Below are 22,863 nucleotides of genomic sequence, written 5' to 3'. Positions count from 1 at the left end.
ATGAGGTGCGCACGGGGTGGGGGTGGGAGGTGAGGTGCGCACGGGGTGGGGGTGGGAGGCAGTGCGCACGGGGTGGGGGTGGGAGGCGGGGTACGCACGGGGTGGGGTGCGCACGGGGTGGGGGTGGGAGGCGGGGTGCGCACGGGGTGGGAGGCGGTGCGCACGGGGTGGGGTTGGGAGGTGAGGTGCGCACGGGGTGGGGGTGGGAGGTGAGGTGCGCACGGGGTGGGGTGGGGTGGGCACGGGGTGGGGTGGGGTGGGCACGGGGTGGGGTGCGCACGGGGTGGGGGTGGGAGGCGGGGTGCGCACGGGGTGGGAGGCGGTGCGCACGGGGTGGGGTGGGGTGGGCACGGGGTGGGGGTGGGAGGCGGGGTGCGCACGGGGTGGGAGGCCGTGCGCACGGGGTGGGGTTGGGAGGTGAGGTGCGCACGGGGTGGGGGTGGGAGGTGAGGTGCGCACGGGGTGGGGTGGGGTGGGCACGGGGTGGGGTGGGGTGGGCACGGGGTGGGGTGCGCACGGGGTGGGGGTGGGAGGCGGGGTGCGCACGGGGTGGGAGGCGGTGCGCACGGGGTGGGGTGGGGTGGGCACGGGGTGGGGGTGGGAGGCGGGGTGCGCACGGGGTGGGGTGCGCACGGGGTGGGAGGCGGTGCGCACGGGGTGGGGGTGGGAGGCAGGGTGCGCACGGGGTGGGAGGCGGTGCGCACGGGGTGGGAGGCGGTGCGCACGGGGTGGGGGTGGGAGGCGGGGTGCGCACGGGGTGGGAGGCCGTGCGCACGGGGTGGGGGTGGGAGATGAGGTGCGCACGGGGTGGGGGTGGGAGGTGAGGTGCGCACGGGGTGGGGGTGGGAGGCAGTGCGCACGGGGTGGGGGTGGGAGGCGGGGTACGCACGGGGTGGGGTGCGCACGGGGTGGGGGTGGGAGGCGGGGTGCGCACGGGGTGGGAGGCGGTGCGCACGGGGTGGGGTTGGGAGGTGAGGTGCGCACGGGGTGGGGGTGGGAGGTGAGGTGCGCACGGGGTGGGGTGGGGTGGGCACGGGGTGGGGTGGGGTGGGCACGGGGTGGGGTGCGCACGGGGTGGGGGTGGGAGGCGGGGTGCGCACGGGGTGGGAGGCGGTGCGCACGGGGTGGGGTGGGGTGGGCACGGGGTGGGGGTGGGAGGCGGGGTGCGCACGGGGTGGGGTGCGCACGGGGTGGGAGGCGGTGCGCACGGGGTGGGGGTGGGAGGCAGGGTGCGCACGGGGTGGGAGGCGGTGCGCACGGGGTGGGAGGCGGTGCGCACGGGGTGGGGGTGGGAGGCGGGGTGCGCACGGGGTGGGAGGCGGTGCGCACGGGGTGGGGGTGGGAGGCGGTGCGCACGGGGTGGGGGTGGGAGGCGGTGGGCACGGGGTATTGGGCGGTGGGCACGGGGTGGGGGGCGGTGGGCACGGGGTAGGACGTGGGGTGCGCATGGGGTGGGAGGCGGTGCAAACGAGGTTGGCAGAGAGGCAGGGACGGCCTGGATCCCGGCTCCCATCCTTGGGGCCCCTCCGGGTCCCCAGCGGAGAGCGGCGCGGACCCCGGGCCCGACGCGGCGCTGCTGCCCCCCTGTGGCCGCCTGGCTCGCGCCCCGCTGCGTCCTCCCTGCCCCGCGCCCCTCTCCCGCCTGCCCTGGCTGCGGACTTTGGGCACCGCTGTGAGGGAGAGTCTGCGCTGGGCCGGGTGGCGGCCGGGCGCCTGTGAGCGGAACTGGGGGACAACAGGGGCCTTGGACTGGGAGAGCAAGGCCCAGGAGCGGGGCTCAGGGCCGTGGGGCCAGGCGCCCACACCCGGCTCGCCAGGATCTCAGCGCAAAGGGAAGGCAGAGCTGCCTCAGCTGGGGCGTCTCGAAGAGGGGCCAGCGGGTGGTGGCTAACGCTGTGAACTGCAGAAGGGGGCTGGGCCCAGTGAGGGCCAGAAGCCCGCAGAGGCCGTGGGCAGCATTCAGAGGACATGTGGACACCGTGGCCTCTGGCTCTGCACTTGGCACGGTGGCCGCCAGGGCATGCAGGTGCTCTCTGTGGACAGTCTGGGACAGGCCACGCTGCCCACGGAGCAGGACACAGATCGTGTCCTTCAGGACAGCCAGAGCAGGCCCCAAACTTGAGTGTCTGCCTTGCTCGCTGGAGGCTCTGAATTGAAAGGAAAAGGTTTTTTCATCTTAATTGAGGTTGGGGGAAAACCCTTAGGTTTATCATTCGCATTCCTAAGATATGCATAATTAGCACACAATAAATGTAGCCATCATGATAAATTCTGATAAACATGATATACTGTGACAGACATTTATGCCCACATAACCAATACTATCATCAGAATGTCAAAAAGCCGCCCCAAGCAGGCCCCAGTGGCTCACTGAAATCTTGTAGTTTAAAGCCAGCCCCAGCAGGAAAGTCTGTGAGACTCTCCAATTAACCTCCAGAAAATTAGAAGAAGGCACTGTGGCTCAAGTTGGTAGAGCTAGCCTTGAGCAAAAGAAGCTCAGGGACAGTGCCCAAGCCCTGAGTTCAAGCCCTAGTCCTGGGGCTTTGAACACAAAACACAATTTTATTTCTTTTCTTCCTTTTTTTTTTTTTCTTGTCAGTTCTGGGGCTTGAACTCAAGGACTGGGCACTGCCCTTGAGCTTTTGCTCAAGGCTAGCACTCTACCACTTGAGCCACAGCACCACTTCCAGCTTTTTCTATGTGGTGCTGAGGAACTGAACCCAGGGCTTCATATGTGCAAGGTGAGCACTCTACCACTGAGCCACCTTCCCAGCCCCTCTTCCTTTTTTTTGGATGGGAGAGGCAATAGTAGAGTTTAAACTCAGGACCTCAACCTTGCAGGGTTTGATTTCGTAGCTGGTGCTCTACCAAGTGAGCCATACATCCAACCCAGGTTTTTGTTAGGTATTTTGAAGCTCTTTCTGCCTGGGCTGACTCCACTGCAGCCCTCTTGACCCCAGCCTCTGAGGAGCTGGGAATATAGGTGTGAGCCTCCAGAGCCCAGCACCCCCAGGGTTTATCCCTGCCAGAGAAAGGGAAGGAAGGAAAAAAGAAAAACATATACATAGGCATACTAGCCACATTGGAACCTTGGATTTTGAGCCCTCGTGATCATTAAGCAGATGCTGTACCACTTGGGCCATACCTCTGGCCCTAGTTATTTTTTAAATAGGATCTCCAGTTTATACTCTGGCTGGCCTGTTCACACTCCCCGTGTAGCTGGGAGGACAGGTGTGAAATTTTGCATCTGCTATTGGTTGAGATAGGGTCTCCAGAACGTTCTGCCAGGCCTTGAACCGGAGACCTTCCTATCTCCACCTCCTGGATTGCAGGCAAGCCCCACAGTGCCCGGTGAGCTGTGAAGTTCACGTGGCCCCTGGTCCTATGTCGGTTTACCATTTCTGTGCCATTTCCCTGTTCAACATGTCTGTACTACTGAAAAATACCTGATTCGTGGCGCTTTTGAAATTGGAGGCCTGGAGGGAAACTGAGGGGCCCACCGCTGGAGGGGACGACCCGGCAGGCCTTTCCCGGCCGCTGCTAGGCCAAGCAGACAGAAAGCCCGTGGAGGCGGTATCCGCGCGGTGCGGCGGGCAGGTTTATTCACAAGCGGGGCTGGGCCCCGAGTCAACGCAGAATAAATAAGGGATCCTCCCACGCTGGCGGGTCTGGGGGGCGCAGCGAGGCGCGGGGCGCAGCCGGGCGCGGCGAGGCGCTGGGTGGGGGCGCGGCGAGGCGCGGGGCGAGGCGGGGGGCGGGGGCGAGGCGCGGGGCGAGGCGGGGGGCGGGGGCGAGGCGCGGGGCGAGGCGCGGGGCGAGGCGCGCGGCGCGGCGAAGCGGGGGGCGCGGCGGGGCGAGGCGGGGGGCGGGGGCGAGGCGCGGGGCGAGGCGCGCGGCGCGGCGAAGCGGGGGGGCGGGGCGCGGCGGGGGGCGGGGCGCGCGGCGGGGGCGGGGCGGGGGGGGCAGGGAGGGGTGGGCCGGGCAGGGAGGGTTCCCAACCCTAACCCTAACCCTAACCCGGGCAGGACCTGGGCGGACCCTCCGAGGCACTGACCCCGGGCTCCACCCGCGGCCCACGGTCTCTCGACCACCAGCCGAGGCCCGTGAGGGTTCGGGCGCCGCCGCCTGGCGACAACACTGAGACCCCAGCGGCCAAGGGGCCCTGAGCCCGCAGATTCTCCGCGGCCCGGAAGAGCGAGAGCGGAGCCGGCCCGCCCGCGGAGGCGCCGGGAGGACTTTGGCAAGGGCGGCCAGGGGCACCGAGAAGCCCGTCTTGGGGCAATCGCGGCGCCGAGCGCCTCCCTCCTGCCCCGGGCGGCCACGCCCGCCCCGCCGGCCACGCCCGCCCCGCCGGCCACGCCCGCCGGGCTCCTGAAAACACCGCCGGGCGCCGCCCTCACAGTGGCCCAGAAGGGACCCGGTGGCGGGCGGAGGGGGGGGCTCCCCGCGCTGGAAGCCAAGCCCCACCCTTGGACAGCTGGCTCCAAGGCAGCTCTGCACGGCGTCTTCCCAGTTCAGGGCCCTGCAGCAGGTTCGTGGCCGAGGCGGGACTTGGAGGCGAGGGGCCCGCCGGAATCCCCTGCCGTCACCCGAGTCTCCCCTCTGCACGCTTGGGGGCTCCGGACCCGCCATGGGCCCCTGGGTGGCGCCGGGTTGGACGAGCCCCGGCCTCCTTTCCCGCTTCCGCCGCCAACCCAGAAGCCCGGGCTACAGCAGGTTCACGGCGGCCACCACCTGCTTGCAGCCGGTGACCGCGAACTCACGGCCGGCCACGCGGTAGTAGCTGAGCTGCGCGGCCAGGCGTTCGGCGCGGGCCCGGTCCGGGAAGAAGCCCTCCCCGGCCATCTCGTCCTGGAAGCAGCCGATCACGTCCTGCTTGTCCAGCAGCACGAAGGGCACGATGGCCGCGGTCTGCCACAGCGGGTGCTCCCGGGCCAGGAGCGCGCGGAGCCGGGCGCGCAGCTCCTCCTCGGCCCGCGCGGCGGCCGCGGCGTCCAGGCCCGGCGGCGAGCGGGAGGCGTTGTGCGGGGCGCGAGAGGCCTGGTGCAGCACGAACCGCGTGATCTCCGCCCCGCCGGTGCCGCTGAGCAGCACGTAGATGGCGTTGCGGAAGCGGTGCGGGCGCTGCGGCTGCAGGAGGCCGTGCAGCTCGTCCAGCAGTGCGGGCGGCAGCAGCTCGGCCTCGTCCAGCACCAGGAGCGGCGTCTTCTCGGCGGCCTCGGCCCGCGCCACCACGTCGGACACGCGGCGGGCCAGGTCCCGGCGGCAGCGCGGCGCGGCGCGCGGCTCGGGGCAGTGGTGGCGCGCGTGGTACAGCAGGACGGGCGCCCCGCCGGGCACGGCGCGGAAGTGGCGCGCCAGCAGGCGGCCCGCCAGGCTCTTGCCCACGCCGCGGGGCCCGAGCACCGCCAGCAGGAGCGGGCGGCCGTGCGCGTGCGTGGCCAGGTAGTCCCGCAGCAGCGCCACGACGCGGCTCACGGCGGCCGGCTGGCCGAACACGGCGCCCCGCAGCGCTTTCTCCAGCCCGTCCAGGTCGTAGCGCAGCGCGTTGTCGTCCAGGTTCTCGATGGCGTTGAGCACCTGGAAGCCCACGATGGCCACCAGCAGCCACAGGCAGCGCTGTGCGCGGCTCCGGCGCTCGGCGCGCGGCCGGGGCTTGCGGGAGGCCTCGGGGTAGAGCACCAGGCGGCTGCGCCGGCGCCTCCTGCGCGGGGCCCGGGGAGGCGGCTCCGCCGGGCCGTCGAAGGTGAAGAACCGGGGCTCGGTGCGCGCAGCGCTGGGACCACAGCCCGGCCCGGCCGGCCCGGGCCCCTGGAGGCGCCGCTTGCGCAGGACGCGCACCCGGCGGCGCAGGCGGAGCACGGCGCGCACCGGCGCCAGCACGGCCGGGGCGCGGGCGCGGGGGGCCGCGGGCTCCGGGGCCGGCGGGGCGCGGTCCATGGCGCAGGAGCCCTCGGCGCGCAGATCCCGCCCTACGACAGCAAGAGGAGAAGCTCGGTCCCCGGACCCCGCCGCGGCCCTCCCGAACCTACGGGACCGCGCCCCGCGGGAGCGAGCGAGCCCCGCCTGCCCGGCCCGGCCCGGCCGACCAGGAAGCCCGGCCGCAATGCAAATCTTCCGGCCGGGCCCAGGGGAGGCGGCGGGGGAGGGGCGGGCGCGTTATCGGGCGGCCGCCGGCTTCCTGGAGCACGCGGCGGACCCCGGCCGAGGGCCCGGCCGCACCAGCGCCCGAGCCGGGGGCCGTCGGGGGCCGCCGCGTGGAGGCGGCGGGCGGCGTGTCCACGCGCTCGGGGCCCGGAGCTGGAGGTCCGCGGGAAGCAGTGCGCGCTGCCGGGGCCCCGCAGCCTCCACGCCCACCACGGGGCGGGGGCCCCCGCGGGACAGGGTGGGAAATGGGCAGAAAGGGGGCAGGAAAGGCCGGAGCCCGGGCGAGGAGGCTGGCCTCGAACCCGGGACCGGGCCACCCTACCTGCAGCTCCGCCGCGCTCGGGCGGCGCGCGGGGGTGAGGCGGGCGGGCCAGGGCCTCCCGCCGCCGAGGCGGGACGGCGGCCTCACCTGCAGGCCGCGGGAGCGGAGCGGAGCCAGCCCGGGAGTTTCCGCTTCGACGCAGAGGAAGTGAGTCAGGGGAGAGGCAGGGCGGGACGGGGGCCGGGCGGGGGCGGACGGAGGCCCAGTGGAGGAGGCCTGGCCGGTCAGCCCCAGCTCGCTGGCCGTGCGGCTCTGCCCGGACACCGGGTGAGGCCGGCCCCTGCGGCAGCCCTCCCCCAGCCTCTCCCCTTCCGTCAGCCTGCTGCTCTAGGACTGTTCTAGAGCTGGGGAGAGCCACTGGCAGGGACCTGAGGAGCAAGTTTAGAAAGAACTTTGGCCAAGATCTGAAAGACCGGCTTGGAGGCCTCAGACCCCCATAGCCCCCGGTGTGCTGGAAGTCACCCCAAACCCCTCATCTCCATTTTGGCCATGTGTTGCAGACCTTAACAGGACCTTGCCACAGGGCCCACTCTTTTTTATTTTTTGTCAGTCCTGGAGCCTAAACTCAGGGCCTGGGCGCTGTCCCTGAGCCTCTCTGTGCTCAAGGCTAGCACTCTACCACCTGAGTCACAGCACCACTTCGGGCTTTTTCTGTTAATGTGGTGCTGAGGAATCAAACCCAGGGCTTCCCAACCCAGGCCCACTCGTGAGCTGCTGGAGCAGAGCCACAGGGATCACTGCCACCAACCGGAGGAGTCCCTCACTGCCCAGTGGCCTCACCAAGCCGCTGGTCTCCTAGGGCCTAATCCTTTGCTGTGCTTGCACCTCGGCCCCACCCCCACCTCATCCCAAGCAAGCAGGAGCCAGAGGACACCAGCACCTTCCACCAGCCCTCCTCTGCAAGCATGGCCTCAGCTCAGCAGCGTGCCAGCTACCCCAGCCTTGTCTGGCTCCACCAGGTCATTCTCAATACCCTATCTCCACTCTCAAAACAAGCAGGCCCAGAACTGGGAGCACAAGTCTGCAATTCTAGCTACTCAGATAGCTGAAATCAGAGGACCTGAGCAAGCAAGCTAGTGAGCAAGCAAATCCACAGAGGAACGGTTAAAGGGGACAAAGGAGTTTCTTCAGTTGGCCTGCAACCCTGTCTTGGGTTACCTCAGAACTAGGAGCAGCTGCAACCTCCAAAGGGGCCTCCTTCCCACAAGCCTCTCGGATCTCTGCAGGCCACTCTGCTCCCCCCAGGCCTCTCCCATCTCCACAGACCTCTTAGCCCTGTGCGGGCCTCTCAGGCTGGCCCAGGCCTCCCAGACCTCACTGCAGGCCGGACCTCCCTGCCGCCTCCCGGGCACTGCTCCGCTCCCGGAGCCCTGCCACTGGCCATGTCTTATGGTGTTCCTTCCCCCTCCATCTCCTCCCTGCAATCCTCGGCTCTATATCCGGTGGCTCACAGGCAGGACTTCCTGCCCCTTAGGTTCTCACAGATGTGGTTCAAGACCAGCCCTGGCAGACAAATCAGGTAATTTTTTTTTTTTTGGGTCGGTTGTGGGGCTTGAACTCTGGGCCTGGGCGCTGTTCCTCCGCTCTTCAGCTCAAGGCTAGCACTCTACCACTTGATCCACAGCGCCACTTCTGATTTTCTGGTGGTTTATTGGAGATAAGAGTTTCATGGACCTTCCTGCCCGGGCTGGCTCTGAACCATGATTCTCAGATCTCAGCTCCTGAGTAGCTAGGATTACAGACGTGAGCCACCAGCACCAGGCTCAAGTGATTTTTTTAAATTAGTGTGTTTTATGTGGTACCAAGGAAGAACTTAGGGTCTCATGACTACTAGGCAAGCACTACCACTAAGCCACACTCCCAGGCCCTCCCCCAGGGAGGGCCTTTATCTCCAATCTACTAGCAAAATGCTTGAGGCATGGCTCAACTAGTAGAGCACCAGCCTTGAGCAAAAGAGCTAAGGAAGACAAGTGCTGACAGCTTACATCTGTAATCCTAACTACGCAGGAGGCTGAGATCTGAGTTCTCAAGTCAAAACCAATCTGTGCAGGAACATTTGTAAGATTTGAGCTCCAATTAACCACCAAAAAGCCAGAATTGGAGGCATGGTTCAAGTGGTGGAGTGGGCTGTGGGCAGAAAAAAAGCCAGAGTTAAAGCCCTGCCATATAGAAACAGAAGTGACAAGCATGCCAGTCCCTGCTGGTCCCACCTCTGCAGGGCGGCCCGTCTGTCTGTGCCTGTCGGGACCTCCTGTAAACCCTGCTGGCCTAGCTGCTGTCTGATGTGGTATGAGCAGCCCCAAGGACTTGTGTTGCGTCTGGTTCCCATTTGAGGTACTAAGAAGGCATACACCTAATCAGCCATAGGTCTAGACCTGGCGCTCTGGAGAGCACTGAGGACTCAGGCTGGGCCCCACGACCCAGCAGCAGCAGCTTTTCAGCGAGTGACAGCAGAGCACACAGCAGCAGACTCCTACTCATCTCTTTATTTACTTACTGTCCATCATGGGCTTGAACTCAGGGCCTGGGCGCTGTCTCCGCACTCTTCAGCTCAAGGCGAGCGCTCTACCACTTGAGCCACACCAACACTTCTGGATTTCTGGTGGTGATTTGGGAGTCTCAAGGGCACTTTCCTGCTCAGGCTGGCTTCAAACTGTGATCCTCAGATCTCAGCCTTCTGAGTAGCTAGGGTTACAGGCGTGAGCCACCAGTGCCCGGCTTGCCTACATAACTCTTGCCATGGGATGTCCTACGCCAACCCAAACCTCTGCCAGCAAAAAGGCTACTGCCAACTGTGCCCTGGGCCTGGGCATCTCACAGCTCACCCAGTATGGGGTGCTACTGGCCACAGGTACAGGAAGGCCCGTCCCCCCTCTCCTCGTGTCCCGTCTTCTGAGGGCTTCCAGAGCCCAGCTGCCCACTCTGGCCTGCTGCTGATGACTGCCAGGGCTGTGAAGGCCCAGGTCCCACAGACAGGCAGAGAGCTCCCACTCACACCCACCTCACCCCACTACCGACAGGCAGACTCTTGGGGCTGACCCTGCTCATCCTTGGCCCAAGCCCAGTGGGCCTCTCCTGAACTACTTGGGACAACGGAGCTACTGCCTGGCTGTGCAGTCTTCTCATTCACTGGAGTAACTCCAGCCTGGCCCTGCACTGGTCCTGGGCCCCTCCCAGGGCTTCATGTCTGCTAAAGGACTGAAAGGCTTGGTTTCTGGACCCAGAAACCAATAACTGGTCTGTCTGAGACCACCAAGCACCCTTTGAGGCCCAGAGGAGTCCCATCCTGGACATCAGCAGACTGGACCGCCCAGGGCTGGGGTGGCTGGATGAGGCCAGCAGTCCAGAGCTGTGGCTCACCGAAGCAGAAGCACCAACTCTCCAGGCCTGCACTGACCTCCAGAGCTGCCCAGCCTTAGAACAAGCACACACACAAGCACGTACACAAAGCGCGCAAACAACTCACCACAGACATACCAAAATTGCTTTTATTTACATGAAACAAACCTCTGGGTGCACCTGCTGTCCCTAACAAGGGTCCCAAGAGGTGCAGCCAGAGGCGGCGCTCCCTGTTGGGCATGCCAAGAGGAGGGGCCTGGCTCTGCCCTAGAGTTTTGGTCAGAAGCACCTGTGGCCTCTGTCCCTCCAGGCCTGTCCTCTTGGCCTCCATGGAGGAGAAGCACATGCCGCAGACTGCTTTGGCCAACATGGCCATCGCTTCCTCTGCCCCCCCAGCCTTGCAGGTCAGGTCGGATGGCCCTGTTCTCCCCCTTGGCTTGTTCCTAACTTCACCCCGTGCCCATTTCTGCCAGCGCTGTGAAAACCTCCGTGCGGGCATGCGTTAGCAAGCTTTCCACTAAAGGCTCAGCTGGGGGTCCCACTGCTCCCCAGAGGGTCCGCAGAGGACCAACTCCAGCAGGCCAAGCAGCACAGGGAGCACCCTGCCCCCAACCACCCTCGCTCCTCCGTACCCAGACCTGACACACCAGGGCCTCCTCCCAGACGGGCCCACGAGCAAGCAGCCAACAAAGCCTCAGAGGGCGGCCGTGGTGGGCACACTGGGGAGTGGCAGCTCCAGCGCGGGCGTCTCTGTGGCCTGGGCAGGGCTGGGTCTCCGCTGGTCCAGCTGCTCCAGCTTCTCACCAAGCTGGGAGTAGAGCTCCTTCACAGCCTCCCCGCTCTGCCGGCAAATCACCCACGAGCAGCGCGTGAGCACTCGGGCACAGGGCGCACTCTCAGAGGCAAGGCCAGACTCTGAGCGAGAGGCAACACGCGCACAGACACCTGCCAGGCACCCGCACGGGGCGGGGGCACCTACCTGGCCTGTGGGTTCCAGGGCCTTCTGCAAGGCCTCCATCTTGGCTGGGGCCACCCTGGGGTGCAAGTGGAGGAGGAGGCGCAGGGCATGCCGGTGCACGTTCTCCTTCCTGAAAGGCAGGCTGGTGTGGAGGAGCCAGGGGCTGCAGGCCCTGGTCTGCCACCCTTCTGCTGCTGCTGACGGGGCACAGGCAGTGCTCACACCCTTGCTCTGAAGAACTCCTCGCTCACCACTGGCAGAGAGCAGGCCCCAAACCCCCCAGACCCACCCAGGGCCCTCATCACAGCACAGGCCCAGCCACCTGCCCAGCTGCCGGGCGAAAGCAGCCGAAGCCCTGAGCAGCTGTGCCGCCTACCTGGGCGAGGCAGTGAGGAAGAAGCCGTCGAAGAGGCTGCTGCAGAAATCTTCTAGAGCAAACTCATCCGCCAGCAGCACCAGGCTTCCTGTGAGCAGGTGGAGGAAGATGTCGCTGAAGGCCAGGTCACCGAACGTCTCCACTATAAACACAGCAGGGTGGCACAGCTTGGCACCACGTACACACCCTGACCGCTCCCCTCAGGACCCTCCATCTGGGGACCTCAGAGGGGTCTGCACTAGTCTGGTGTAGGGGGAAGGGCTGTGGCCCTGGCAGGGGAATAGGTCACAGTTAGGGAATGAGGACAGAAAGGCAAGCAGGGCCCTGCTGAATGCTGTGCCCAATGGCTGGCAGGCAGGAGTAGAGGTCTATCTGAACTGGTCTCCGGAGAGAAAACCTACAGAAAAATAAAGGAAAGCCGTGCAGCTCAGAGAGGGTGCTCCCAGCCCCGGAGCAGATGGCTCCTGGGGAAGAGACCAAAGAAATGCCTCCAAACTACTGACACCGAGCCAGACAAACAGGCAAATAACTGGATGAACTATGTTCACAATCAGTGGCGCAAAAGGCCCAGTGCTTTCTGGGAGCAAATGGCATGGCTATGTGCTGGGCCTAAGGATGGACACCCAGCACCAGGCCAGGCTCAGGAGAGGATGGATGCAGACAGGTTTGCCAGTCTTCGTTGTTGTTTTGTTTTTGTGCCATGCACTCTTACTGGCTTTTTCCATTCATGGATGCGCTCTCCCATTCACGGATGGTACTCTACCCCTTGAGCCATGCCTTTAGTTCTACCTTTTTTTTTTGTTCCTGTCCTGGGGCTTGAACTCAGGGCTAGACACTGTCCCTGAGCTAAATTTTTAGCACAAGACTAGCACTCCACCACTGAAGCCACAGCTCCATTACCAACTTTTTGGTGGTTAACGAGAGGTAAGAATCTCACAGACTTTCCTGCCTGGGCTGCTTTCAAAGCTTGATCCTCAGCTCTCAGCCTCTTCAGTAGCTAGGATTACAGACAGGCGTGAGCCACCAGTGGCTGGCTTTGATGGGGGGTTTCCTCTGTAGTGACTCACACTGAGCCTTCAGTGGCAGCATGTCAAGCCTAGGCTGACAGCAGTCTCAGGAAGCCGGCAATGGCTTCGCCACACCATGCCCAACTTCTCCAACTATTCAAAATTAAACAGTTCTACACAGCCTGGATATTCCTTCTTTTTTGGTTTTGGTGGAGGTATGGGAACTGAATCCAGGACCTCATATGATGAGAACCCACCCATGCAATGCAGGAACGAGAACTTGCTCAACCACACTGTCTGAGAAAGGACAAGCCATACTGCCTGTTTCTAACCCCACACTAGATGAGGGACAGAAATGCAGAGGACTCAGCAAACTAGAACTGTTTACAACCCTTCCTGGAAGTCTCAGAAAAAACAAACAGCCCCCAGGGCCAGCAACCTGAAGACCCCAGAATGTCCTGATGTCTCAGATGCTGGGAAGGGGTACAAAGCAGGTTTTCCCAAGTCTGCAGGAGTCAGCCTGCAACACTTGATCTGAGCCTCGGGCTCAGCCCCCTCTCAGCCCCAGAACTGCCTGAGTCTGAGTTAAGTTATAACTCTGTGGCAACTAGTTCCAAAGGAAATCAGGCCCAGACTGCACAAGTCAGGTGGCAACTTCATATAAACAAAACTGGACATGATCCACACAGAAAAGGGAAAAGACACCTGTGACTGACAAACACACCGACCAACAAATGAGTATGACCCTTCTGCAGGAACCTCAACACTTGACAGGGAGGGCCTGAGTCTGCAGATGACCAGGGTCCATCATCACTCAGACATGGGATGCTAGAGGCCACCCGTCACCACGCAGACATGCGATGCTAGAGGGCACCTGTCACCAGACATAGGATGCTAGAGGCCACCCACCACCATGCAGATATGCAATGCTAGAGACCACCCATCACCATGCAGACATGGGATGCTAGAGACCACCCCTGCTACCACACAGACATGCAATGCTAAAGGCCACCCATCACCATGCAGACATGCAATGCTAGAATCCACCCGTCACCACACAGACATGGGATGCTAGAGGCCACCCCTGCCACCATGCAGACCTGGGATGTTCCAGGCCACCCCTACAACGGGACCTGAAGATTTACCTGTTTTTCCTCTTGGGATACCAGAGTGGAGCTCAGAGCTTTACATGAACTAGGCGAGTGCTCAACCACTTGAGCCACAGTGCCACTTCCTGTAGGTTTACTCTAGAAGTAGCTACCCAGACCCCTTCCTCTTCATCCTGGTGTGACAACCCCACCCCAACCCTCATGATCCTAGGGGAAAATGTTACTGCCGGGGGTGGGTTCCTCAGTGGTCTGTGGGCCTGTCACTCACTGCCTGAGGTGGGTTCCTCAGTGGCTTGAGCTTATATATCTATCTCCCCTTTGGGAAAAGCAGCTTCTGTAGCAACACAGTTCTGTGTTTCAGAGTGAAGCCCCTCATAAAGTGTCTACAAAGTCGTCTGGAGGAGATGAGAGCAGACAGTGCCCAGCAGCCCTGGGGCCCGGGAGCCCTCTACTGGACAGCAGCAGCTGTGGCAAGGAAGCTGGCTGTCAGAACTCACCAAGCCCAGGGAGCAGGCGAAGGAGCGCATTCTTGTTCCTCTGCTTGGTGATGTGCAGGACATAGTACAACCCCACTTCACAAGCCATGCGCTGTTCCTGCAGAAACCTGTGCTCAAGGCCACCAGAGCCCTGTGGTCAGCCGCACCCAACAGCACCCTGCTTCCTCCCTGGCCCCATCCCAATAGCTGCCAGTCCTACTTGGTGAAACTTTCGGGAAGTGTGTTGGGGTACGTGACTGGGGCTTTCTCCTCAGCTGGCAACTTCTGGTCCACATTGAAGGTATAGTCGTCCACCACAAAGGACATGAGCATGGGCAGGAACTGTGTGATGAGCTCAGCTTCCTGAAAGGGGGGGTGGGAACTTGAACCCAGCAGGCCCTCTGACCTGCAGACCCTCTGACCTGCAGGCCCTCTGACCTGCAGGCCCTCTGACCTGCAGGCCCTCTGACCTGCAGGCCCTCTGACCTGCAGGCCCTCTGACCTGCATGCCCTCTGTCCAGTGAAGGGAGGGGACCCGAGCCAGACAGGCCCACACCTGCAGGCCCTGCCTGGTGTGGTGCCACCCCACTTACACCACAGACCACCCCCACGCCTTCCTGGGGGTTCAGATCTCCTTCTTGCTAGTCCCCTGGTTCCTTCCCACATCCTAAGACCCCTGCCCAGTGTTCCATTCCCTTTTTTCTTTTCTTCTCTTTTTGCTGGTCTTGGAGATTGAAACTCAGGGCCTGGGCACTGTCCCTGAGCCTCTCTATGCTCAAGGCTAGTACTCTATCACGAGTCACAGCACCACTTCTGGCTTTTTCTCTTTATGTGGTGCTGAGGAATCAAACCCAGGGCCTCATGCATGCAAGGCAAGCGCTCTACCACTGAGCCACCTTCCCAGTCCCAAGTGATCCATTCTTGAAAGCCCCAGTCTGGCATGCTCATGACTGTTCACACAGCCCCGTCGAGTACCCAGCGTCAGGGGCCAGTCTGCCCAGACATGCCTGGCAGGTGTTCTGCCAGAAGAAGACTCCAGGAGGCACTATGGGACCAGAGGGACCAGGTTATCACTCCCCACAAAAACAGAAATGCAGGAACTAGACCACATACCATCTTGGGCTCCTTGAAGACTTGGCTGTCAATCAAGTCCCATGCCCCTTGTCCCAGCGCCAGCAATCTAAGTAGCAGAAGGAGGTCAGGGCTGTCCTGTAGGGAAATAGAGGCCTCAGTGGAACTCACTGGGGATGTGTCATCTCGGGCCCCATGACAGGCATGGTGTTTGCTGCCTGTGACGACGACCCCAGGACCCCGACCACGGGTATCCATGTTCCAACACCCAAAGGAAAACATAACTTCGCAACTGGGAAGTGTGCACAGCCACTGGCCACATCTGCACTTACCCTAGGCAGTGTCTCCTGGCTAACCAGCTCCTGCAGGTGCCGGACAGTGCTCAGTGAGAGTGTGTTGATGGCAAAGGGGTCACACAGAATCATGGACAAGTCCCTGGAAGGAAGCCGGGTGAGCCACAGCAGCTGCGCTGTCCTGTCCCTGGTCAGTCACATGGGACAGCCAGACTGTCCTGTCCAGGATTGGCTATGTGGGGCCCAGGTTGTCCCAGGCCTGGTTGGCCCCACAGGATGGTCGGGCTGTCCTGTCCCTGGTCAGCCATGTGGGACAGCCAGGCCATCCGTCAGCCACAAAGGGCCTAGCCTGCTGAAGCGGGGCAGCAGACCTGTCCCTCCTCTTATTTATTCTATCCTCACCCCAGGACCTGCTCCTGCCCCTTCTTCACTCCATCCAGAAATCCCTGTAGCTCTCGAGCTCTCTTGCTGTCCACAAACCGCTCTCGGATGCAGGCATCTAGGCACCAGGTGAACTGCAGGGAAGAGGCACAGTCAGGCCACCCAGCCCTCCAGAGGCAAGTCTCTATCACTCAGGCTCAGCTGCTGTCCAAAGGACCAGGAGACGCATAGAGCCAAGTACAGAAATAAAAACACAGGCCAAGCCCCTATCCAGATCAAGCCCAGCCCCAGGGGGCTGCTGGAGAGTACCCAGGGAGTCATTCTGCCAGGAGGGCCGAAAGGAAGAAGCTTCCCAGCTGAGAGGGGCCAAAGCCACCGTTGTCTTCCAACTGATGATGAAGAGAACACATGATGAAGAAAAATAAATCTGCAGTGATGCAGGGAGCAGAGTGCAGACAGAAGGCTCCATTAAGCCTTCATGGAGACAAAGGGCATTCCTGGAGCAGCCAGTCTAGGCAGTGCACAGAGAAGGCACACTTGTTCTCTCTAAAAAGCACCTTCTCGGGGCTGGGAAAGTGGCTCAGTGGTGGAGTGCTTGCCTGGCATGCATGAGGCCGTGGGTTCGATTCCTCAGCACCACATAAAGGCCAGAAGTGGTGCTATGGGGCTCAAGTGGTAGAGCACTAGCCTTGAGCTGAAGAGCTGAGAGACAGCACCCAGGCCCAGAGTTCAGGCCCCACGACCGGCCAAAAATAATAATAATAATAATAAAAAATAAAAAGCACCTTCTCAGCCGGGTGCCGGTGAGTCACATGTATGTGTAATTCTAGCTACTCAGGAGGCTGCGATCTGAGGATCACGATTCAAAGCCAGCCCAGGCAGGAAAAGTCTGTAAGACTCTTCTCTCCAATAAACCACTAGAACACTGAAAGTGGTGCTATTAACTCAAGCGATAGAGCACTCGCTTTGAGCTGAAATGCTCAGGGACAGCGCCTAGGCTGAGTTCAAGCCCCACGACTTAAAAAAAAAAAAAAAAAAAGGCACTCTCTCATGGGTGCTGGGTAGTGAGACAATGCAGTGCTGAGCAGTAGGACTCCAATCAAGAAGACAGTCTCTAGGCAGTCATGCCAAGGAGGAGGAGAGGGCAGGGCAGAAAAGCACATTCCCAGAGTACCCTGGAGTTCAGCGATGGCTCCAGATAGAAAGGAGGCAGCTAGGCAGAGACAGAAGAGCAGAGGGGACAGCCCAGGTTGGCTGCCCAGCCTCCACCCACGGGAGGCCGGCAGAGGTGGCGGCAGGACAGCCATGTCCGGCTCAGCCTCCTGGAGGAGGCCCCTTCCCCGAGGCCCTGTGAACCCAGTACAAGCTGGCAGCGACAGAAGACAGGACAGGGTGAGAACCAGACCATTCCAGGACTACAGCGCCCCAGGGAGAAGCCCAGACAGGTCAGGGGCAGCATGCCGGCAGGGGCCGGCAGCATTACCTTGTGGCAAGGGTCCACGGAGCAGATGTCACCAACGTCGAGGTCATGCAGGGACATGAGCAGCTCGGCCCGCAGAGTGCAGTAGTGCACGTTCCTGGTCCGGAGGAACAGCGTGCGCAGGAACTGCAGCACCATGTCGTACAGCTTCACGTTCTTCCCCACCATCTGCGTCAGCTTCTGCACCACCTGACAGGCCACACAGGTGCTGAGCCCAGCCCAGCCTGGCCACACAGACAGACCTGCTCGATTCAGGGCCTGGGCACCCTCCCTGAGCTTCTTTTGCTCAGGGCCAGCACTCTTCCACTTGGTCCACAGCGCCACCTCCGGCTTTTTCTGTTTATGTGGTGCTGAGGAATCGAACCCAGGGCCTCATGTGGGCTAGGGGAGCACGCCACCATTGAGCCGCCTTCCCAGCCCTGGACATCTCTCTCATACCATGACATAGCAGGAAATCTAAGAAAGCCGTAAGTCCAAAGAGCTAGGAGAAAGAAGCCAAGATACAAAGAAACAGAACAACCAGAAACCTCAAGAACTGAACCCAGCAGGGTCACACCTATAATCCTAGCTACTCAGGAGGCTGCGATCTGAGGACCGGAGTTCAAAGCCAACCTGGGCAGGAAAGTCCATGAGACTCTTATCTCCAATTAACCATTAAAAAGCCAAAAGTGGAGCTGTGGCTCAAGCAGCAGAGTGCTAGCCTTGAACTAAAAAAGCTCAAAGATAGAGCCTGAACTCAGGTCCTGAGTTCAAGCCCCAGTATTGACATAAAATAAAAGACTGAACCCAGAGGATTACCATTGTCCAAATGGACACGTGACAGGTCCCAGTAGGGACAAACATCCCTCTAGAACGCCAGTACTGTGTGAGGAGGGATACTAATCCACATAAAAGCAGGGCCTGAGGGCAACCTACAGTGAAAGACGGGCAGGGGTATATACTTGAGCCCGGGAGTTGGGGAAGAGCCCACTCGGAGGAGTTCTAACTGGGTAGGAGCTGCTTTTCCATGTCCTTGTGTCCTTCAGTACTCCTGACCAACCAGCCTTCCCTCCAGCCACGTGGAAGAGCCCAGGCTTTTAGGAACAGATTCAGCAATACATCTGCTGGCAGAGAGCAGACCAGCGTCACTGCTGTCACCGCTCACGGTAGCCGCCCTGGCCTCCATGAGCCCGGCCTCTCACCTCACCCTGACGCCTCGTCTTGGGAGAGGGGCTGAAGAAGTTGTGCAGGACAGAAAGCTCTGTGCTGAAGAGTGCACTCTCCTTCTCCAAGATGTACTGCTTCAGCAGTGGGGAGACTTCATCACCAAAGAGCGCCTGATTGTCCTGCCAGATCTGCCGCTTCACCTCCACAGCACATGCTCGGTACAGCTCCTTGTCTGCCATCACCAACTTCAGCTTCTTCTCAGGTACCTACAGAACCCACGCCATATCCTCCTGCAAGTGGTGCCTGTGTTTCCAAGTCTCCCTCCAGGCAAGCCAAGCAGCGTGAGCTGCACACAGAGACAGCCTCAACCCAGAACCCAGCCCCACCCAACAGGGTCGTTCTCCACCAGCCTCCCAAGCCCCAGTAGGTATAGACAAGACAGAGCTCCTTCCAAGAAAAGCTCTCCACACCAACTCAAGACTCAGATTCATAGACAGATGCTGGTGGCTCACACCTGTAATCCTAGCTACTCAGGAGACTGAGATCTGAGGATCGTAGTCCAAAGCCAGCCCAGGCAGGAAAAGTCCATGAGACTCTTACCTCCAATAAACCATCAGAAAACTGGAAGTGGCACTGTGGCTCAAGTAGCAGAGCGCTGGCCTTGAGCTGAAGAGCTGAGGGACAGCACCCAAACCCAGAGTTCAAGCCCCATGACCAATAACAACAACAAAAAAACTCAGATTCAGTTCCATCCAGGCACCAGAGGCTCATGCCTGTAATCCTAGCTACTCAGGAGGCTGAGATCTGAGGATCAGTTTGAAGCCAGCCGGGACAGGAAAGTTTGTGACAGTCTTATCAACCAACCACCAGAAAACAGGAAGTGGCACTGTGGCTCAAGTGGTATAGCGCTTGCCTTAGTTTAAGAGCCCAGGCGCAGAGTCCAAATCCTACCACTGACCAAAAAAAAAGATTCAGTTTCCACATGGTGCCTGGGGAGGCCCCAGAGAACAGCACTTGGGCAAGCTCAGCAAACCTCCCAGGACTAAGCAGCCACCAAACCAGGTGCATGGTCCGATTTCTAGCCATCGAGGACATGCTTGCCACACAGCACCTTGATGGAGGCACCACAGACTCCCCTGGGAGGGATGGCCCTACAGTGCTCACCTTGGGCAGGTGTTTCATGACGCACATGACCACTGGCTGCAGGGATGGCATCTTGACCAGAGAAAAGCTCTTCTCTAAAAGATCCTCCAGCTTCTTGTACCTGGGGAAACTTTCAGCTCTCGGTATGCAGAACACATGCACACACAGCTCCACCTCTACAAAGAGACCTGTGCCGCAGTTCCCAGGATAATAGGTGGTTGCAGCCGGGCCCCTATAGTCCTAGTCACTAGAGAAACCACAACCTGGAAGATCACAGTTAGCAGCCAGCCCACACAGAAAACACGAGAGGATCCTTGTCTACAGCAAGCAACAAAAGGCAGGGCTGGAGGAGCGTTTTGGATGGCTGAGTACCAGTCTAGCAAGTGCAAGGCCTTGAACTACAACCCAGTACTGTCAAAAGGAAAACGAAGTGGCTGCAAGGCCTCCCGGCCCGGGACGGCTGGCTGAGGGAAACCCACCTTTCGTCGGCCTTCCCCTCCGAGGCGATGGCTGACACTCGCTCCAGGAGTTTGTCCCGCAGCTCGTCAAACACCGACTGGTGGAACTCGAGGCGCGGCGTCCCGTGCAGGTCCAGGAAGGGCAGGGCCGACTGCAGGGAGGGCAGGAGGACGCCGTTCTCCGTCTGAGGAGGCAGGAGTCAGTGGGTTTCGAGGGCAGCAGCCTTGGCCACCGGGGCCCGGGCGGCTCGGCCGGCGCGCGGGCGCAGGGACGCAGGGGTGCAGGGCGCAGGGGCGAGGGGCGCAGGGGCACAAGGCGCAGGGGTGAAGGCCGCAGGGGCGCAGGGGTGAAGGCCGCAGGGGCGAAGGGCGCAGGGGTGTAGGGCGCAGGGGCGCAGGGGCACAGGGCGCAGGGACGCAGGGGCGAAGGGCGCAGGGGGGCAGGGGCGCAGGGGCACAAGGCGCAGGGGCGCAGGGGCACAGGGCGCAGGGGTGCAGGGGCACAGGGCGCAGGACGCAGGGCACAGGGCGCAGGGGCACAGGGCGCAGGGCACAGGGCGCAGGGGCACAGGGCCGCAGGGCGCAGGGCCGCAGGGCGCACGGCACAGGGCGCAGGGCCGCAGGGGCACAGGGCGCAGGGCGCAGGGCACAGGGCGCAGGGCCGCAGGGCGCAGGGCACAGGGCCGCAGGGCCGCAGGGCACAGGGCGCAGGGCCGCAGGGGCGCAGGGCGCAGGGGCGCAGGGGCACAGGGCCGCAGGGCGCAGGGGCGCAGGGCGCAGGGCACAGGGCGCAGGGCCGCAGGGGCACAGGGCGCAGGGCGCAGGGCCGCAGGGCGCAGGGCCGCAGGGCACAGGGCGCAGGGCCGCAGGGCGCAGGGGCGCAGCGCGCAGGGCGCAGGGGCGCAGGGCCGCAGGGCGCAGGGGCGCAGGGCGCAGGGCGCAGGGCGCAGGGCGCAGGGCCGCAGGGCGCAGGGCGCAGGGGCGCAGGGCGCAGGGGCGCAGGGCGCAGGGGCGCAGGGGCGCAGGGCGCAGGGGCGCAGGGGCGCAGGGGCGCAGGGCGCAGGGGCGCAGGGGCGCAGGGCGCAGGGGCGCAGGGGCGCAGGGCCGCAGGGCGCAGGGGCGCAGGGGCGCAGGGCGCAGGGGCGCAGGGGCGCAGGGCCCAGGGCCGCAGGGCCGCACGCCCGGGCCCGCGCGCGGGCGCCCGCGCACCTGGAACTGCTCGATGGCCTTGAGGGGCTCCGTGCAGTTGGTCAGGGTCTCCTTCAGGTCCTCGCCGTTGGCCACGCCCAGGTCCTGCAGCCCCGCGAACATGGCCGACGCCCCGGCCGCCGGCCGCCCGGGCGCCCCATCGCCCGCACGCTCCCCCGGCGCCCCCGCGGACGCCGCGGGCACCCCCGCGGCCCGCTCTCCGGGGCCTCGGGGGCCGCCCGCGCTCCGCTCCCCCGCGGCCTCCAGCTCCGCCACGTCGCGCGCCCGAGCGGCTCCTCACGGGCCCGCCCTGCCCACTTCCGCCCCTCACGACTCTGGTCCGCGCGCCAATTGGCCCCCGGGAAACGCCGCCTGCACCGCGCGCAGGTTCCGGACCGCAGAGTGCTTCCTTCCAAGAGAGTGGGAGGAGAGGGGAGGAGTAAGGACGTCCGGGCGGGGAGGGGCGGGGCGGGGCCGGAAGACGCACGCGGGGGCGGGGCCCGAGGACGCCCGGGCGGGGAGGGGCGGGGCCTCCGGGCGCACAGGAGAGGGCATGGCCGGAGGACGCACACGGGGGCGGGGCCCGAGGACGCACGGGGGCGGGGCCCGAGGACGCCCGGGCGGGGAGGGGCGGGGCCTCCGGGCGCACGGGAGAGGGCATGGCCGGAGGACGCACACGGGGGCGGGGCCCGAGGACGCACGGGGGCGGGGCCGGAGGATGCTCTGGAGAGGCTGGAGGCCCGGGCGGGGCGCGGCGCGGCGGGGCGCGGGCCGGAAGACGCCCCTCCAGGCCGCGCCACCCTCCGCGCCACCCCCGCCGATTACCGCAGCTCAGGCCCGGGCCTCGCGCCCCGTGGGGTCAGGGGTCAGTGGACCGACGCTGCTCCCACGCACGGCTTCTCTTTCTCACCACGACCGCCGCCTCCAGCTCCTCCCGGGGACCCCGGCCGCGGCCCCTCGCGCCCGGAGGACGCCAAGCCCGACGGGCGCCCAGGGTCCCGCGGGGCCCTTCCGCGGCGGTGCGGGAAGCTCCCGCCGCCGGGGCTCCTGCGGGGCGCACCTCCCCACGCCGCCCTCCGCCCCGCCGCGCGGCCCCACACCCCTTCCCCAGCCGCCTCTGCCCTGAGGTTTTCTCTCGCTTTCTTTTCTGTTTGGTCGGTCGTGGGTCTTGAACTCGGGGCTGGGCGCGGTCCCTGCGCTCTTCGGCTCAGGGCCAGCGCCGCGCCGCTTGGCCGGCGCCACGTCCAGCTTTCTGGTGGCTAAGTGCGCGTCAGAGCCTCACGGAATTTCCTGCCTGGGCTCACTGGTGGTCCTCCGATGTCAGCCTCTTGGTTGAGGATTCCCTCCATGCCCACCCTTACATGTGTCCCTGTCATCCGGCTCTGGTGGCTCACCCGTCATCGCAGCTACTCCAGAAGCTGAGATCTGAGGATCATGGTTCAAAGCCAGCCCGGGCAGGAAAGTCCCTGAGACCCTTAACTCCAATGAACCACTAGAAAGTGGTGCTGTGGCTCAAAGTGGTAGAGTTCTATCCTCAAGAAGAGCTCAGGGACAGTGCCTAGGCCCAGAGTTCAAGCCCTACAACTGGCACAAAATAAAGTTCCTCTGTGGTTGCCTTCTCCAAGAAGACCTCCCTCCCGAAGCCGGGGCTATCACAGCTCTCATTTCTGTTCCTGCTGACTGGTCTGGTTAGCACAAGGTACAGAAGCAATATCCCCAGGGCACTGGCCCTCACCCTGGAGCTGGTGAAGCCAGAGAACACTCATTTTCAGTCTGGGGTTTTCACTCTGCAAAGGGGGTGGTGCCAGCCCGGGGCAGCAGTGGCAGCACCTTGATGAGGCTGAGCTCTGCTCCAGGTCCAGATGTGGGAAGAAAGAGCCGGAGGGGAACAGGAGAAACTGACATCACTAGCTCTAGATGAGTCTGAGCAGGAGGTCAGGCCAGGCCCAGAGGAGCCAACAACCAGTCT

General features: G+C 63.1%; 2 protein-coding genes across 2 annotated transcripts; both read right to left on the bottom strand.

The window, feature by feature from the left end:
• Nucleotides 1-4,624: 4,624 nt before the first annotated feature.
• On the bottom strand, nt 4,625-6,007 carry Tor4a (torsin family 4 member A). Its single transcript, XM_042673307.1, has one exon. The coding sequence runs from the start codon at nt 5,938-5,940 to the stop codon at nt 4,708-4,710; it is 1,233 nt and encodes a 410-aa protein (XP_042529241.1). The 5' UTR covers nt 5,941-6,007; the 3' UTR covers nt 4,625-4,707.
• A 3,928-nt stretch (nt 6,008-9,935) lies between these two features.
• Nelfb (negative elongation factor complex member B) lies at nt 9,936-22,295 on the bottom strand. Its single transcript, XM_042673320.1, has 14 exons — nt 22,289-22,295; nt 20,916-21,187; nt 19,728-19,891; nt 19,270-19,369; nt 18,141-18,371; nt 16,963-17,148; nt 15,501-15,613; nt 15,138-15,240; nt 14,848-14,943; nt 13,955-14,097; nt 13,756-13,862; nt 11,143-11,284; nt 10,788-10,896; nt 9,936-10,649 (listed from the first exon to the last, which is right to left on the bottom strand). The coding sequence occupies exons 1-14, from the start codon at nt 22,293-22,295 to the stop codon at nt 10,503-10,505; spliced, it is 1,920 nt and encodes a 639-aa protein (XP_042529254.1). The 3' UTR covers nt 9,936-10,502.
• Between the last annotated feature and the right edge of the window lie 568 nt (nt 22,296-22,863).

This window comes from Dipodomys spectabilis, unplaced genomic scaffold, assembly GCF_019054845.1.
Source record: "Dipodomys spectabilis isolate Male_0828 unplaced genomic scaffold, ASM1905484v1 ptg000796l, whole genome shotgun sequence".
Classification (NCBI taxonomy): Eukaryota; Metazoa; Chordata; class Mammalia; order Rodentia; family Heteromyidae; genus Dipodomys; species Dipodomys spectabilis.
This window is presented reverse-complemented; position numbering and strand designations above follow the sequence as displayed.